The sequence below is a fragment of the Sceloporus occidentalis genome, unplaced genomic scaffold, assembly GCF_023333645.1.
Source record: "Sceloporus occidentalis isolate IW3139 unplaced genomic scaffold, rSceOcc1.0.p SCAF_1, whole genome shotgun sequence".
Lineage (NCBI taxonomy): Eukaryota > Metazoa > Chordata > Lepidosauria > Squamata > Phrynosomatidae > Sceloporus > Sceloporus occidentalis.
This window is the reverse complement of record NW_028316981.1, coordinates 59,950,909-59,970,621: the sequence shown is the minus strand read 5'-3', so window position 1 is coordinate 59,970,621 and position 19,713 is coordinate 59,950,909. Positions and strand designations below refer to the sequence as shown.

The following is a 19,713-nucleotide window of genomic DNA, read 5'->3' as shown; positions in this document are numbered from 1 at the left end:
TTTGATTTTATGAAGTAGTTTTATAATATACTGAAGCACTGAATTGTGGGGAGTCATTTCACTTGTCAGTAAGTGTATACAACATCTAACACATGCATTGCAAACTATAATGTATACTATAATGCAACAGAAATTAATGTATAATGTATTCTTGCTATATTATTAATCTGTCCATCTGTCTATCTACGATTTGTTGGTTGCAACAGGAGACAAGAGTTGTCATTCTTACAAAGTTATTAAAATTGTTGTCCTTTTGTTGTTTATGTGGATGTGCCTTCAAGTTGTATGTTGATTTATTTTGACCTCCTGAATTTCATAGGGTTTTTTTAGACAAGGAATACTTCCTTGTTCCTTCCTTTGAAATATAGTCTACAGCACCTGGAATTTATTGCCAGTCTCCTATCCACTTACTCATGAAGGCTGACCCTGCTAGTGTCTTATGATATTTTAGGTGTGGCCCTTTTGTTGTAGCTTCAGTACACATTTTGTATTGTTGTAGCTTCAATACTCATCTTCAGCGCACATTTGTTAAATGTTTACTGCATATGTGTGTATGTGCTTCAAGTCACCTGTGAACTTATGATGACCCCATGAATTTCATAAGCAAGGAAAATGCAGAGGTGGTTTGCCAGTTCCTTCCTATTACTTGCTTCTAATTGAGTCTATTTGCTTCTTTGGCCTTCCACCACCTTAGTCTCTATTCTAGCTAAACTTAATCTCCTTGTTAAAAAAGGATCACTGTTGTTGTTTGATTATGTGTAGGCTACAGGAGACTATTAGACATAAATCTTTCTGACGGATGCATTATTTACTCCTATTCTTTCCAAGATTGTGAGGGTGATTTGGCTGCAACATCTGTCACTGGATTGATCTCCAGCATTGTTTTGCTGATTTGCCTGACTAGGAAGATGTTTCCTCCCTTCCTCACTATTCTATGTGCATCTCTTCTCAAATTGCATGCTCCATGGAATAGCAATAGCAATAGCAGCTTCATTTATATACCTCTTCATACCACCTAAGCAATCTCTAAGCGGTTTACAACTGTAAGCTAATTTCCCTCAACAAGCCGGGTACTCATTTTAGTAACCTCAGAAGGATACAAACCTGAGTTGAGGCTGAACCCTGGCTGGTAGTGAACTCACAACCTTTTGGTTTGTGAGTGAGTGGCTGCAGGGGAAAGGATGATCTTTCCAGATAGAAGTAGACGGTTCTTCAGTCAGAGAATACAATAACTGCACTCCCTTGCTAAAAACCCCATATTCTTCTAGAGATAAACATTGATAGTGTTTTATGTGCCATGATTGGATATAACTCTGATGTCACTCATTCCCTTTTCTTTAGAGATGAAGCACTTTGTTTACTACCACTGTACTTGTACTATGTGATCAGCTGAATGAAGGAAAACAAACACAGTTGGGTCATAATAAATCTGTAAATTCTTGTGTGCCATGAACCCTCTAGGAGGCCTCTTTTCACCACCTGAATGTTTCACCTTCAGTAGTGAATGATATTGATAACAATGGTGCATTCTAGATGCACGCAAAGTACGTACTAGGTACGTACTAGGGTTAGGAAAGGGCGTCCTTTCTGGATGCCCTAACCCTAGTACGTACCTAGTACGTACAAAATGGTGGTGCCCATTCTACATGGGTGCCGACATTGGGACGTCATGACCGTGCCGCCTCCAAATGGAGTGGCGCGGAAGTGATGTGCTGGCGCCACGCAAGGGCTCCTGGGGCACCCTTTCTGCAGCGCTGGAAGGAGCTCAGAAATGGAGCTCCTTCCAGCTTTGTGTAACTGGGCGCAGCCTTTAGACGGCTGTGCCAGCGACACAAAGCATGAAGCCCCAAGGACACCCCTTTCGGAATGTACAGAAATTACAATACTTGGGTTAGCAAGCTAAAGAGAACAGGAATAGGACATTTTGAATCAGGTAATTACACAGTGTTTTACTGTGCAAAATGAAAAGCTAAGAAGAATATTGATGCTTAAATTTTGGCTTCCTTGGGGTGTGTGGCTCAGTTCTCATACTTCAAACTTTACCACTATACTATGGCTCCTAAGGGCTAAATAAATTATGATCAAGAAGAGGATGATGCTTCCATTAATTTCATTTTTTTGTAATCCACTGGGGATTATCACACATTTCCTGACATGTCTGTTTAATATCATATCACATAGACTTAGACTGCAATGCAAAATTGAAATAACTACAATCATTCATTATTCTTTGCATTTGTGCTTACATTTTGGAATGCATTTTTATTAACTTCTATTTTATACATTTTCTACTTTTGAAAGACATTTTATTATTGTCTTCCCCACCATACCAAGACTTTTAGGATGGTAAAAATACACTTAGGATGGTAACAATACATTACCGATAGTATATAAAAAATAACCTGTATCTTATTTCTCAACTTGTTTATCAGACAGAGAACATGATGAAGTGCTGAGCTTTAGACACTGTTTTAAATATAACTCAGTGCTTTTCAAAATAGCTTTCTAGGGTTTAACCAGATACTAATGTAATGGTTCACAGAAAACATTGTATGTGACTGTAACTCTAGAACAGGACAAAGATAGTTCAAATTTTCCTTCCTTAGTAGGATGGAGGTTATTTTTGGATTGCAGCAGAAGTGTCCTGCTATTTCAAGTTCACAGTTTTGAGAAGTTCAGATTAAGATAGCTACTCTCTTTCCCTGTGTATTCTGCTCTTAACGCTCATGTTCAATGTATATTTTCTAATTTTAAAACTGCTTTTGGAGTTTGGCACTCATAGGTCTTGCTTCTGGTTTAACTTTATTTTTATATGCTAGAGCATTTTTACTCTGTGCTGTTGGTTAGTTTTGTTATGTGGTGCTTGCAGTCATTGACACCATCCAGCTTCAGAGGAAGATAAAGGCTGGCCAGCTTCATAAGGCCTGGCCTAAAGTAAGAAGAAGAGCCCCCCCCCCCTCTCTCTGTCATCTGGCATCATCCAGCCTCAGAGGGGAAAAAAGGTCAGTCACTTTCATCAGGCCTGGCTCAAAGCAAGAAAAGGAGCCCTTCCTACAGTCCATCTGCCATGGTCCAGTTCTCGGAGGGAGAGAAGAACCGCTGGACTTATTCCACTTTCCCAATGCCATTTTCTTCTCCTTTTGTGTCATGTCTTTTTAGACTGTAAGCCTGAGGGCAGGGAAATGTCTAATTAACTATTTGTAAGCAGCTCTGCGAGCCTTTCTGGCTGAAGAGCAAGGTACAAGTGATTAAGCGGAATATAAATAAAAATATTATTATATTATATAAATACAGTAAATACAGTAAATAAATAAATAAATAAATGTTTCATTGTATTTTTGTAAAGTATTTTGCATCACCAAGATAACTTTGATTATTGGAGTGTTTGAAAATACAATAAATAAGCAAACAAATGATGAATGGAGATAGTTTCTCATCAGTTCTATTCTGTTTTAAAAAATCTTTTTAGGGTTTTTGAGTTCTCTCTCTTTCATTGAAATTTTGGCATGGGAAAGGTGAAGGGAAGATTAAAACCACTGCATACAGATCTGTTCCAAGCATTAGTCAGTTCAGCATCTTCCACTTTTTTTGTGCTTTACATTTAGCAAAATCTCTCTATATATTTTTACCTGCTGGGGATAGCTGGTGAGGCAACCTTCTCTGCATTTCCCTCTGTTTTGCTGCATATGCTTGATCAGCAAGAATACTGGATGCAGCTGCTGTTTTCCTTTCCTGTTGTGAACTGGTACACAAGGCTACATTAGGATTGGCTACAATAGAATTTCATTCTCTCCCAGCTCAAGCTTCATTACATTATTTGCTGCACATACACTGCTACAACCCAGCTCTGAAAGTCTGTGTTTTTCCAGCTCTTCCTCACTATGCCCTGGAGTGGGTGTTACCAAAAGAAAATATCAATTTATTAAAATCATGCAGATGCCCATAAACAAGCATTCTTTGAATGGCTTACAGACCAAGAACAATAAAATAAGCTGTGGATATGCAAAATAGAGTGCAGTGGGCTCTTGGTATCTGCTGGGGTTTGGTTCCAGGACTTTTATGGGTACCAAAATCCATGGATGCTGAAGTTCCATTAGGTAGTGGGATCTATCCACTAATGGAATGGTATCCCTTATAGAAAATGACAAAATCAAGGTTTACTTTTTAGAATTTATATATTTACAAGTCATGGATGATTGAATCCATAGATAAGGACTCTGTGTAGGCAGAGGGCTAATTGTAATTAGAAGCAAAAAAGTGAAGCAATAATATATTACTTTATGTTAAATACAGCATAAAATAATTAGCATTGTGGATTTTTTTAAAGGCTTCAAACAGTGCTTGTGCAGTCTGCGACCCCCCACTGCAGGCTTGCTATCCACAGATTTGAGCATCCACAGATGGCCTCAGCACATTGTTCCTAATGGTGGCTCATGCACACAACCACGGCAGCACAGCTACACACATGGCGTGCTGGCATCGAAAACCACAGAATGAGGTCCCATGGTTTTTGGCATCCTCAGCTGAGTTCCGAAATGGAACCCCTGCAAATATAAAGGGACAACTTTATTATATTGTATTGTATTAACTTTCAACACTCTCAACAACTCAGGTAAAGAGTTGCGTCATATATGAGCCAGCATGGTGTTGTGGTTTGAGCATTGCATTATCACTCTGGAGATGAGAGTTGGACTCCCCACACAGTGACTTGGGCAAGTCACACTCTTCAGAGGAAGGCTGAGGCAAACCTTCTCTAAACAAATCTTGCCAAGAAAACTCTGTGATAGGTTTGCATTAGGGTTGCCATAAATCAGAAAAAACTTGAAGGCACACAACAAGGCCTCACATGGACCTATTCAGCCATTATAGTCATATTAAAGACCTGTCTTTAACAACCTATCTTTAGAGACCCATCTTTTGGAAGTGAGGTGGATTGTGAGCCATAATGGGAACTTTCTCGGTCTTGTTTGCATTGACCAAGATACTCAGTGGCAACATGAAGCAGTGTTGTCAATTTCCGGGGAATTCCCCGATTTCCGGGTAATAGAAAGCCTTTCTGGGGAATTTTCGGGTATTAAAAATGCCTTTCCCAGAAGTCCCCACCCCCCAAAAATGGCCGACCCAGAGGTCCCTGTCCCCTTTTACCTTCTCATAGTGCTTTGCGGTCCCTTGACCCAGAAGTGCGACTTGTTTCAAACAACCATTTGGTGACATAAAGGAGGGTTCCAGATGTATTTTAGTGTGATTTAAGAGGGGTATAGTCTGCTGCTGAATTGGACCTAAACAACATTTGGGCTGTATGTCATCTGGTACCCTCACTGAAAGGGTGGGCGGAGGCCAGCTGATTTGGTCCATGCAGACAGGGCCTTGCTTGTGGTGGCACACTCAGATCTGGTATGGCCTCCTAAGACAGGCTCATCTGGTGTGTGTGCTTTCTTCAGAAGGCAAAAGTAGGAAGTAATGTGAAACAATAACTATCCAGAGACAAGCAGAAACAAAGATGTATCTTATTAGGGGAGAAAGGTAGGATATAAATCCAATAAAGAAGAAAATGAATAAATAAGTAAACAAAGAAACAAATAATAGCAAGCTGGCCACTCTAAAGGTGAAGTAAAGATTTGTGTGTGTGTGTGTGTGTGTGTAAAAGACTAAAACACCAGTTTTTGGCATGTAAGATACTCAGTCTTTGGCTGCATATACACAGCAGAAATAATCTGGTTTGACATTACGTTAACTCTGATGCTGGCTATGTTTTTTATTGCTTTGTTTTAAGCAATGTTTTAAATTAATTTTGGGGTTTCTTTTAAAATAATATTTTTAATCAGGATTTTTGTTTTACTACATATTTCATTGATATTAGTTGGCTTGAACATATTTATTAGTGCAAGAGTAAGTTATAAATACAATATCTAAATAAATAATTAGGAGCAGCACAGTTGAAGTATACATTTCCTTTAACTAAGAATTTAATTTTGCTGTCTGGACTATTTTCTCATGTAACTGTGTCTGGTGCAAAGTTCCAACATACTCTCAGCTAAATGTCTACCTCATGAACAGAGACTTGGTTGGAGTGCTTTTCAGTTTTTCATTCCAGGATACCATGGGTGGGGAATTTGTTTGAAACAATATATTCTTATTGTTGGAACACATTCATATGTTAATTCATTTGTCTGAGAGACAGGGCTTTTTCAGTAGGTTGTCTTGTATTTCAACATCTGTAGTAATAATTTGTATAGTAATTAAATGCTAGCTTTAGACCAAGAGAAGAATCTACTAAATCTGAAATACTGGACATACTTCCATATCATATGACTTTATGTTATGCTTCAATAGCATTAACTTCTCATTTACACTTACTCATTTGTTTTGGTAAAATGCCAGTTGATGTTTGGGTGTGGGGTTGTGTGTGTTGTTTTAAGAAAACCAAGCTTGAGAAATCATTTTACTAGACACTAACACTCACTAGGCACATTTCATGTGCCTTCTTAACAGGCCAAATTGTGCAAAAGCCAGGTAAGCTGAACTTTGGCCCCCAGCCTAGGGGTGTCAAAATTTACTTAAGACTGCCCTGGCCATGACTTAACTTTGTGCTGGCATTATGGTTGAATCCCTGGGATGCAGGTTTGGATCTGGCAGACCAAGGTGCTTCCTTTGCTCCACTCCTTCTCTGTCTTCTTTTTGGCTCTTCTGTTGCTGGTCTTAGCCAGAAGAGCACTTCTGCCAGCACATCTTTGTCTTACCACTACCCTGTTTCTCATTAGAAAATTTCACTAAAACCAGTAGGACATTCTCAGTAGAATGTGTTTGGGATGAGACTACATTTTTCAATATTTTGTGTTTTCTAACTTGTTTAATGTCAACTGATTGTTTTAGTATAGTCATCTTCTTTAGGTACACATCTATAGCTAAATTATGTTTATCAAGTTTTCTCTTTCCAGGTTCGCATTTTCACCTATCTCATAGGACGAGAAGCTGCCTTTGCTGATAACCTCAAATGGATGGCTTGTGCCAACAAAGGTCAGTTTAATTTCTTTCCAAGAAATGTTTTCCTTGTTCATTCTTTATTGACTCTTTTTTTTAGTCTCCCTGAGATACTTTTTAGTCTGCTCTCATTCACCTTTTGAGAGCCTTGCTTGAAGTGAGGTGGCATTGTGATAAGAATCCTCATTAGTACTTAGCAAAATGAGACATGAACATCAAGCTTCCCTAGGATAAAGGAGAGATCATCACCAGTATTGTTTGGCTAACTGTATGGACTCAGAATGTATCTGAAATCTCTAGGGGGGTATCCCCAAACTGTTCCTGGAAGAATTCCATCATTCCCATTATTATACAAAATACAATTGCCAGCCAACTTGAGCACAATTATTAGTGAAATAATATACATATAGTATAATATAAATATAGATTCAGTGATTAAAGAAGTTTCTTGAACAGCCACTATGGGGTATGTTTGTTGGAAATAAGAAACTAGTGGAGTCTTACAGTGTTTATTTATTTACAAATGTTATGTTGAGCTGGGCAAACAGACAGCTGTGAGAGTGTAAACTGGTATTAGTTTGCCTGAAGCAATAGGATCACTTTTGTACTTTGGCTCCTCCTTGCCAGCCACCAACAGATTTCATGACTTTCCCTCCAACTTCCATTACATTTCAAAACTGCCACACTGTTTACTTTTGAGCAGATGGGGGTTGTTTAGTATCTAGTAGCCACTAGACATTGAAGTCCATATAGGGTCATTTGCCAGAAAGATCTTGCTGAAACCTCATTCTGGGAGAGAAGATTGTTAGGAGATAGAAAAAGGCTGACGTTGTTTTCATGCCATTTCTATGACTTTTGGAAATTTTGGTAGTAATAAAATCCTGAGCCACCATTTTTAGAAGTTTTAGAAGAGGTGACAAAACTTTTCCTCTCAGGATACATACTAAAAGGTGTTTTATTTTTCACTCAGTTTATTTCAAGGCCTTAGAACATAATTTGCCTTTAATTTGCTCTAAGTTTGTACTGTCTACATGAATGTGTATATTTGTGCATGTTGTTATTTGGAGGGAGTACTGGGAAAATTGGGAATAACTGATATCTGGTAGTTTTGTTTTATAAAGTGGACGGGAAAAACGTGACTCCTGATATGAGAAATATTTTCATGTGAAGATGTAGGAAGTTCATTAACAGACCTTCTGTGAAGTTACCGTATATACTTGACTATAAGTCGAAAAATTTATGCTAAAAACCTGAGCCCAGAATTCTGACTTGGCTTATACAAGGGTCAATACAGTTATAGTGCTGAGAAAGTTCCGCCCAAGACATCATACGCCTTACCTCCCCCGCTGCTGCTCAGCCAAGAAGAGTTTGTGAGTTCCTCCTTTCCCGGGGAAGAGGGAAAGAGCCCCGATTGCTTTTGCAAGGCGCTCATGTGCGTGTGTTGTCTCCCTCTTTCCCAGAAAGGGAAAGAGTCCCTGCATGGTGTGTGTGTCTCCTTTTCCCAGGGAGCAGGGAAAAAGCCCCAATGCAAGGAATGTATGTGTGTCTCCCTTTTTCCCAGGGAGAGAAAGAGTCCCCATTACTTTTTGCAAGGTGTGTGTGTGTGTGTGTGTGTGTGTGTGTGTCCCTTTTTCCCAGGGAGAGAAAGAGTCCCCATTGCTTTTTGCAAGGGGTGTGTATGTGTGTGTGTGTCCCTTTTTCCCGGGGAGGGAAAGAGTCCCCATTGCTTTTTGCAAGGGGTGTGTGCATGTCTCCCTTTTCCCCTTGGGGCAGGGAAAGAGCCCCATTGCTTCCCCCCCCTCCTCTCTGGAAAAGGAGTAAGAGGGAGACATGCAGGCCTTGCAAAAAGCAATCAGGGTTCTTTCCCTGCTCCCTGGTAAAGAGAGGAAGGCATATATTATTGTTGTTGTTGTTGTTGTTAGTATTTATTCATATATATATATAACACTCTCCTTGCAAAAAGCAATCAATCAGGGTTCTTTCTCTGCTCCCTGGTAAAGAGAGGAAGGCATATATTATTGTTGTTGTTGTTGTTGTTGTTGTTATTTATTCATATATATATAACACTCTCCTTGCAAAAAGCAATCAATCAGGGTTCTTTCTCTGCTCCCTGGTAAAGAGAAAGGCAAACACACATGCACATGCCTCTCAAAAAGCAATTGGGGCTGTTCTCCTGCTCCCTGGGAAAGGAGGGAAAGAGCCCTGATTGCTTTTTTTTTTTTTTACAAGGAGAGAGAGTGTGTGTATGTCTCTCTCTTTCCCAGGGAGGAGGGAAACTGCCCTGATAGTATTTTGCAAGGAGAGCATGCGTGCATGAGGGGAACTTTGACATTTACATCCTTTGTTACATGCCCCTAAGTTGTACCCTCGACTTATCCACGGGTCATATCAAAATCCAAAATTTTGTCCCCAAAACCTACCCTCGACTTATACATGGGGTCGACTTATACATGAGTATATACGGTAGTACACAATGACACTTCTAAATGGAATTTTGAGATTACAATCCACAAGCTGTGTTAGTATCCCAATAAGATATTGCCACTAACTCTGAGCTGCAGGTAAGACAGATCAAACAAAGTTAATCAAATTAAATTAGGATTTAGTCTGCACAGTCTTTCTTCTTTAGAAGGTTTACATGGGGATTCAGATGCACATGACTAGGTTGTGAATCTTCTATGGAACTCTCCTATTTAGTTCTTTTGAAATTGCTCCAGCAAACTAATGGTGGAAACTAAACAGACCAGAACCAGAAAATAAATTTGAAAGGTTAATTCAGTGACAAATGATAAAAATTTATAGATACAGCAGTAACGTATGAAAGCAATGTTTAAATGGTGTGTGTGTGTGTGTGTCTGTGCGCGCGTGAAAACATAAGTACAGCATCATGAGGAAATTAATCTAAGTGATAATGCCCAGGTTAGTACTTGGATAGGAAACGGCCAATGAATACCAGGTGCTGTAGGTTATATTTCAGAGCAATGAATTGGCCAAACCACCTATGAAAACCCTATGAAATTCTTTGGGTTGCTGTAAGTCAGCAGGCAACTTGAAGAGACACATACACAGAGAAAGAGAGACAAAGGGGCTAAACAGACAGGCAAAAAGAGGTGCTTTCAGGCTGACTTGAAGGTGTGGCATTTAGATGACACATGCCTTGAAGCCAGCAGGAAAGTGCCTTCTAGTCACCTTATGCAGAGAAAAGCTGTTTCAAAAAGAAGCAGCATTTTTCCGCTTCTTCCTGGCTTGAAGCCATATCATGACATGAGCACTCCAGCTGCTTTGGGAGCTGGTGGTGCAGTTTCAAGCCACTTTCAATGTGGCTTCAGAAAAGGCAGTTTCAAGCCACTTTTTCCTGCCCATCTGTTTCACCCCAGAGACAGAGGAAGATGTAATTCTTCAGTTAGTTAGACAGGCATACATTCCTGACTAGAGAGTCTGCCTGTTAGTGTGGGAAATCAAGATACAAACTAGTTTTGACTTGAAAGAACTACAGCGCGCCCGCGCCACACACGGGCGCGCCATACGCGGCCTTGAGCATACGCGCTCAAGCTGCGGGGTGCACGCAGGGCGGAAGGGGCGGCGCGTCCCATTCAATTGAATGGGTGCACGCGCCCGTTGCGCCCTGCGCGTGCCCGCGCCGCCGCGCCGCCACGCACAAGCCCCATTGTTTCCAATGGGGCTCGAGCATAGGCGGAATTCGCCTTACGCAGAGGGATCCAGAACGGATCCCCCACGTAAGGCGAGGACGGACTGTATAACCAGAAAATAATAATAATAATAATAATAATAATAATAATAATAATAATAATAATTTTGTTTTTTATTTTTTATTTATATACCGCTATTCCAAAGATCATAGCGGTGAACAGTAAGTAAGCTAATTAGCAAGTAAGCTAATTTGCCCCCAACAGTCTGGGTACTCATTTTAGCGACCTCGGAAGGATGCAAGCCTGAGTCGAGCTTGGGCCCTTTTGCTGGTCTTGAACTCGCAACCTTGTGGTTTTGAGTGAATGGCTGCAGTACAGGCATTTAACCACTGCGCCACCAGGGCTCCTTTATAATTTATTTCTATCCCGCCTCTCCCATAGTATTGAGGCGGAGTACAAAAATGATAAAATATATACAATGTAAAAATCCCACTATCCCCTCCCTCCCCAATAAATCCTACATAACAGTAATAAAATACCATTTTAAATCATTAAAAGAATAAGAGACACAACAATAGACATCTTGGGATAATTGGTGGATAGTCTATATTAATGAACTATGTCAGCAGGGTGACTGAGTGGATTATTCAGGGAAGGCCTGTAGGAAAAGATCCATCTTGATAGCCTTTTTAAAGCTATCAAGTTTAGTGATATGTTGGATCTCTTCTGACAAGCCATTCCGTAATTTGGGAGTGGCAGATGGTTAACCACAGCCAGCCTAGTCTTTGGTGGCTGCGGTATTTCCCCCCCCCCCCCAGAGGACCTTAGTGCATGGGATGGATTATAGGGAAGAAGGCAATCCCGCAAGTAGGCTGAACCCAGGCAATGAAGGGCTTTAAAGAGCATCACCAACACCTTGTACCATGCCTGGAAACTAATGGGCAGCCAGTGAAGAGATTTTAAAATTGGTGTTATATGGTCACCTCTAGCTTTCCCTGTGACTAACTTGGCTGACATATTTTGAACTAGTTGAAGTTTCTGGACTAGTCACAAGGGTAATTGCATGTAGAGTACATTACAGAAGTCAAGCCGTGAGGTTACCAGCATATGTACCACAGTTTCCAGTTCCCCCAGCTCCTGGAAAGTACACATCTGGCGTATCAGATAAAGTTGATAACAAGCCACATATTCCACAATTGCGTTGTTGTCAAGTGTTTTGCTGAGTGGCTGTGCCACTCATCTGCTTTCAGAAGCGAGCTATGTGTATGGTTGTCCCCAAAGAGAAAATAACATTTGAATGGGAGGATAAGATTTGTCTTGGGGGAAAGACACATCAAGATAATGTTCAATGGCCTCTTTCCCCAATACTACTTGTCAATCTTAAAAAAATTCTTCAGGGGTTCTCCTTGCTATTAAAACAAAAGGTGGGAAATCCTTGATCCTGGATTTCCCATGTTGTGCCTAATTTGACTTGAAGATATGGAGCCATTTATGTTGGAAGTAGAAGGTTTCTGTACTGTGTAGAACTCTTCATCAGGATGCATAGGGAAGCATCTTTGTTTCATGCTGTATACAGACATATCAGGTTGATAGTGGGCAATACAAACCCCTAAAAACATAATGCAACATAATGCTAAAATCTCTAGTTAAGCTACAGTTGTATCTGTCATTGTGTTACGAATTGAAGTTTTCTCACTTTTGCGTGTGTGTACACCACATGACATTCTAATGATTCACTTGAAATACATCCATTTAGTCATGGACTATTGTTTTAACCACTATCTGTGCCCATCTGATGAAAATTATTCCATTTAATGACTGTCTTAATCAGCTAATATTGCACTAGGATTTAGTCTTAGTCAGTGTATAAGAATCCTTTTGAAGCAAGATTTTAGAAGACAGTTTAGTAAACAATAATGTGTGTTAGCATTTCAGACAGTACATTACCCATACTTCATGAAGACCTAAGCACAGCCATTTGGAAAATGTACAGGTACTTTTCTTCCTTGGTTCTTAATTATGGATATGCTAACCTGGTCTCCAGTAATGGAAAAATAAAGATTTTTGTTAGTTGCCAAGCCCAAATGGCCTATATGGCTCTGCACCATCTCTCCTCCCTCCCTCCCTCCCTCTTTCTCTCTCACCCTCTAGAAGGGGGTGATTGTTGGAGATAATCTTCTTGTTATTCTAATGGTACAGTATGCCTATCACTTCTTTTTAAAGCTTCTACATGCTGAAAGCCCTGATCATAGGAGGCAACTGGCAGTAGTTATAGAATTGCTAAGTAACTTTCCCAATAATTATTCTTCAGACCCAGCAATTTAGTCCAAGCTGTTGTTGTTTTCACAACATGGTGTCTCCTGGGAATCTTATTGTCAGGGCCCATATTTTTGTCGATACTGGGATGTACTTTTAAGCAGTTCCATGGTGGCTGTCAGCAACTTCCTGCAATAGCAGAAGGAGTTGTGGTCATTATTTGTGGCTTTTCCCCATCTCACAGAATTCTATTAACAATTAAATTGAGGTTTTACATAAATTACATAAGTGGGGCCAGAGAAGAATTCTTTGAAGCCAGTGGAGCCAGTTAAATGAAGATATAGGTAAAGAATTGCAGTGGCAAGAATGTGAATAGAAGTATAGTATTCATGAATGTGAAGTTCATTCCAGTTCACCTTTAAGCACAGTTTATATAATTTCTACATCACAGAACTGAATACAGTCCTGAATATGTTCTGTGGATTGTAGATGTCTGTGCACCTCTAAGATGGCAGGACAATTGGTGCAATAAATAAAAATGTTTATACATTTCAAAAATGTATAAACAATGCACACTGACATGCTTCAATCATTGGGGAAATGTATACATTTTAAAAATGTTACTGATTAGTATATTCATTTCATTAAAAAATGAATTTTTGTGTATTAAAAACAAACCTCATCACCTGATACTGAGATGAGTTGGAATGAGCTTTGACACTGAGCAGCTCAGTTTTTGCACAATTTCACATTCCTAGAAGGACTTTATGAATGCTTTTGGTATTGCATGGCATATCAACTGAAATTATTCCTATGAATTACACAGCATGATCACCAGCACAAGTTTAGTTCATTCATGGAGTGACATAACTATGATAAACAGCCTCTTTCTCAACACCATGGTGTTTTCACTTATGGAATAATAGCCTTAAAAGAATTTGCCCTCATCAGCAACAACATAGTCAGGTGGGGATTTTCACCCCACTTTTTTTGGCAGGGCAAGGGGAATGAGAGATAATAGCTGCAAGAGAGGAGCAAGACCTCGCAGTGCTGATTTGCAGAATCTCTAAGTACTGCACTGCAGTTTAATTCTTCCATGGTTGGGTAAGCCAAAGTGTGTAGCTGTCAAAAAGGTCACTGACCCTAAAATCAATTTTCCTTGTGGTGATTTTCCCCTTGGAAGCACAGAAGAGCTGAAGGGTGTTTGAAAGATTTCCAGCTGACTGAAATGTGGGTAATGAAGTTCTTTCTCTGGAACTAGATCACTGTGGAAATTCACACCACACTGCATGTCAGCCTCTCCTATCTCCTGCTCAGACTCCAGCATGGATATCTCTTACATAAGTTGGCCGCATCTTGAGGGATGATGGGCCTAATGAGGCAAAGCGACAACCCATTTTGAATATATTAAAACAGCCAAGCTGCTGCAGAATAGCTTATGGAAATTTACAGAGATCATCCTAATACATTGTAGGACAATGAACCCAAAGGATGAAGAAACTGCAGATATTAGCTGGATCTTCTGATAAACAAATAAAGTTTTCCAAAAGTTTAGACGTCTAGTTTTTAAGAGCCACTGCTTTTTCAACAATCAATTATAACTAAAAGTTTGCCAACTGTAAAAATAAAGGTGGACTTTAATGTTTGAGTTTGCCACAAACAAAAGAGCCAAAGTAAGGCTGGTACAAACCAACACTAAAAGCCACCTCCTGGGCAGCTGCAGCCAGCTTGGGGATGTAGTGTGCACATATCAAATGCCGCCATGATGCCTGAAGGTGCCTAGAGCAGCTGCACATCAGCCGGCTTCTGGGTGTCTTGGGGGTGTGATCGTTACACCCTGCAAGCCCCCAACACACTGGGAAGCCACTCCAAGGCTGCAAAAATGCAACTAAAGATGGCTTTTTCACAATCAAAGAAGGAGCGGTTGAAAACTGCTTCTTTTTCGGCTGGTGCTGCAGTGGATTGGGGCTGTAGCATGTGGCTGCCATGGCCCCAATCCATCTTCAGGTGGGGCGGCTTCACACCAGTCTGTTTCGGTCCTAAGACTTTAAGAAAATAGCCTACTCCATGATGGTAATTTGATTGCTCTTTTTTCTTTAATGATAGTTTACTCATTTATTAGTTACCCACTATGTGCCTAGCCTTTCACATTAACACTGAGAAAAGAGGTTGAGGAAATTCATCAGCACCCTAGTTGGTTCTGGGAAGGAACAAAACAATGAGTAGAGGCAGTTGGTTCTGCCAACTAATTATTGATTGTATGATTGTTAGATATAGCACTAAGGCATAACTGAGGAATAAAAATTCCTACCTACACTCATAGCCATACAGCCATAGTATCCTAAATTACAGAATCATGCAGAGAAAGCTCCATGCATTACTTTTAAGGTTAGAGTGACACATATAGTATATGCAGATACATTTAAAAAATCAGTATCTATGAATTTGTCAAATGGTGTATTGACAACATTGAAATGGAAAGTAGATGGCAAATATATTTTTCTCCTTACAGATTACCTTCTGTTTCTCACTGTCTCTTCCATGTGTATATAGGTGCATATAGGTAGCTAGGTATTATTTATTTTCTTCCTTATTTACATAACTACCATATTTATAGAGAAAAGAAGGTAAAATTAATTGACATTAATTGAAAATAAGAAGTACAGTTTGAGTCTTTTTAACCCGAAATGCTTGGGACTAGAAGTGCTTTAGAGATTTTTTTTATTTTTTGGTTTTTGGAATATTTGCATATACATAAGGAGATAGCTTAGATATGGGACCCAAGTCTAAACATGAAATTTATTTATGTTTCATATAAATCTTATTCATATAGCCTGAATATATTTTTACATATAATATTTTGGAATAATTGTGTGCATGAAATGAAGTTTGTCTACACTGAACCATCAGAAAGCAAAGGTGTCATGTGAACAATATTAGATTTTAAAATACCAGATAAGGGAGACTCATCTTGTAGTGTACCAGTTTCTGGCCCATTTTCAAAAGCTGTCCCATATACAGTGCACTGGAGAAATCAAGATCAGAGGTTATAGCAGAGAGGAGAACATTCAACTCCCACCAGCCTATATGGCATAGTAACATCCGGAGGGCAACATAATTCTTATCCATGGGTTACTGATGCTACTTGTGCATCCACTGGCAAAAATGGATGAACAAATACAGCCTAAATATGATTCCTCACTTTTAGATATGTTTAATGAACCAGCCACAAACAGTAACTCCATCTCATTTATTGAAAGGGATCTTGTACAATCTTTGATGCCTGCCTGCCTGTCTGCCTGCTTTCCTTTACTGAGGAAGTAGACTAAATCAACAAAAGCTTATGCTATACCTTCTTTCACTCATCCTCAAAGGTGCTGCAAGATTCTTTTTGCGTACTGACATTCCATACTAACATGGCTATCATTCTGAATTCCATCTTCTGTAGATTAAGCATCCAGCCCCTCACTGTCTCCAGACATTGACTTAGCACTAGGGTGTACAATTCTGTTAATGCTGGTTACTTTCACCTTCTCATTTTCCCTTTCTCATGTTCATTGTGGTTCATTTTTGTCAGTTTGACATTTTGCAAGAACATCTTCACATTTGTATTCTTTTTTTCTTATTACATGCACTTTTTCCTAATATAACCACATTTTGGGAAGCAGTTTCCTCAATGTTATTTGCATCAACATAAATTTCCATTTTTTTAAAATGGAGAAACACATTGCAAATTTCTGAGAAGTGCCAGTGCTCAGGGATAACTGCTGTTCAGTTCACATGTTGCTTTCAAAATGTAAAGCAAGCAAACTTCTTCGGCATCCCTACCCAGCATGGCCATTCCCTCACCCTGCTCTGAGGAAAGGGAGAAACCGAACTGGCTGTTATCTGCCATATCCCAGTCCAGACATCCAGATGTCTTGTTCAGCATTTCAAATATGTGTTTGGAAAGAGGAAGACACCTTTGGAATCTTGCAAGGCGGAAAGTTCATTAAGAAAAGGGGCTGAGAATGGGGGGGGGGGGACCCTGAGTGGGCATTTTTCTACTTTAAATCCTAAAGTTATTTTTCCTCAGTAAAAACAGCCATGTCTGATTCTTTGCAACATGCAGTTAGCATTCAGGCAATACTAATGTCTATTTGTTTGGGAAAATTTAAAATTTACCTAGACTTTGGTCAAGATAGGTTTCCAAGGTCTCAGTATAGTGAGACAGCCTGTTGAGGATTTGACAACATCCTTCATGAGACAGAATATGGGACAGAAACACGAAGCAGGATTTTGTTTCTGAAGTGGGGAGGATGGTCATGTTTTCTGAATTTCATGAAAACTTTCCCAGTGCAGAACTAGTTACTTCTCCCCCCCCCCCCTTTTGTAAAGCTAACCACACATACACAGTTACCAGAATTATTATTATTATTATTATTATTATTATTATTATTATTATTATTATACTTTATTTATATAGCACTGTAGATTTACCCAGAAATGAATAGGCTGATTAATCACAAAGATGGAAATAATCAAATTAATGCTACTGCTTTTATTTTGCTCTGCAGCCTAAATCATTACATTTTTTCAGTATACTTTTTCAGTTTTCTACATTTTACAGCAATGTTCAAAAACTATCTGAGAAAAATCTTCCAGCAGGATCAGTATTTTATTTTATTTATTGCTTCATTGTGCAGGGATGAACCCAGTTAGGATTTGCACTTATACTACCTGCAGTAATGTTAATAATGTTGTGCTTTAGTTATAATCTTCATTGGAATGAACTGGAACCATTCCATTCCATAGGGGAAAACCTAGTCATGAGGCTAGTGTGATGTTCACATTTTCCAAAGACACCTATCTAGAATTCGTTGAGGCTACTAGGTCACAATGTCAGTGGGGTAGTGAATCCACAGTTCAGAAATTCCCAAAAGAGGTTCAGCAACTTGAACAATTCCTTCAAACCTATCCAAAAATCTGTGTTGGGTTCAATGTTTCACTGAAATTGGAGCCACCCATTTTTGAATAGGATTTTTTGTCACTCTGCTTTCATACTTAAATGTTTCCAGTATGGAATATTTTGTTCCACTTATAAAAGGTGCATGATACCCCAGCCTTTGCCAAGAAAATTAAGAATCACTAGCATTATCCCAGTGTTTTTCTAAATGCACAATGCATACAGAGGGAAGAAGTAAGATTGTATATGCTTCCTCACATACCAACACACTGATAGCATAATATCTGAAAAATCCTATATACAGGGAAAACACACCTCCAATCATGAAAGCACCCTATGCCCAGCTCTGCAGTTTATATGCATATAGCTTCTAAAGGCAGTATGCCAAACATTTTTAGGTGAGTTATACCAGCAATCCTACTGTCCTGATTATACATCTAATGAGTAAAGTGTGTATATACATATATACATATGTATTCATATGCAATATACCAACAGTTACATACCATCTTGAAAGAAGAGCTCATGTGTCTTGGTTAGTGATTTAACCTGAAGGATACACATCTGGTCCAACCACTAGACAGACTGTGGCAACCACTTCCAACAACAAATACCCTGGGGGAGCAGGGATGCCCATTTGTGTGTTTCTTAAGAAATTCTGTTCTGTTCTCCTAGAAGATAAATCTTTCTATGTCCTACAGCTTGCCCAGCCTCCCTAAATGAGCCTAGCACAATGGAGGATGCTATCTCATTGTCCTTTCTGAAACAAGAGTCAACAGCCAGCTACTCAGCTTCTGGCTAGGGGTCACCATCTTGTCTTTTAGCAAAGTATTGAGATCTGCTAGAAGTGTCTTCCTCTGCATCCCATCAGTGGGAGATATCCCTTATTTGAGGACATGGGAGAGGGTCTTCATCATGGGGAGGGGGGCCTTTGTTGTGGATTGTCCTCCCCTTGGGATCCCTGTTGGTGCCAACCTTCCTTTCATTCTGGTGCCAACTTAAAAGCCTAGGTTTTTAAGGAGCCTTTGAGACCTGACAATCCAAATCTGTATACATGCATGGTTTTAGATTTTTTTTAACTTTAGATTGGATTGCTTAATGTGTTTTTAGAATGTTTAATTTTTAATTGTTTCAAATAGTTACTACTTTAATTTTAAATTGTCTAGAATGATTGTATCATAAGCTGCTCAGAGACCTTACTATATAGGGGAGAATAGAAATATTTTAAGTAAATCAATAAGGCAACATAATGTCTTGGCCCAGTTCTGGACATCCAAACTATCCACAAGAAGTCTGCCAATTTGAAGAGCAAATCTTTAAAAGATATTACTGAGGACTGCTAAGCCCAATGATGTGTCTACAGAACATTTAGAGTACTAAAGATTTCTTGAAGATCCTTTCTGCCTCTGTAAATTATTTTATTTGATGTGAATAACCATGGACTGCTTTGTAACACAATATCAGGCTACTGTAATGTGATCTGATAGAAAAACTAGGTATTCAATTTTACAACTAATAGAATTCAAATCTGATTGAATTAGAAATTTTACAGTACAACAAATTTGCCTTTGTGATGCTAGAGAAAAAAGTTAATAGTGCTCTATCTTTATGAAGCATTTATTCTTAAGGATAAACTCCCTCTAGTTTTACTTTGTCCTGAAACTGAAAAATTGACTTGGAACAAAACATATATATATAGGGGAGGCTGTTCAGTGGTGTATAACACTCTGAGGAATGGAACCTTTCAGGACTGACATATCATTTCACAGACTTGTGCTTCCACAAATTAATGCTTGACAAGCCTTCTTCTTTGGATTTTTTTCTCCTTCTCTCCCCACTCCCCCCCCCCCCACCTTTACCATTCCTTGAGGCACAAACAGA

General features: G+C 39.3%; 1 protein-coding gene across 3 annotated transcripts in view; it reads left to right on the top strand.

Annotated features, from left to right (window-relative positions):
• CACNA2D3 (calcium voltage-gated channel auxiliary subunit alpha2delta 3) overlaps nucleotides 1-19,713 on the top strand; it is a 717,368-nt gene that overhangs the window by 459,212 nt on the left and 238,443 nt on the right. For all 3 annotated transcript variants that reach the window (XM_089522601.1, XM_089522591.1, XM_089522612.1), the window contains exon 12: nucleotides 6,939-7,017. In XM_089522601.1, coding sequence (XP_089378727.1) covers nucleotides 6,939-7,017 — 79 coding nt within the window. The remainder of the gene's footprint in view (nucleotides 1-6,938; nucleotides 7,018-19,713) is intronic.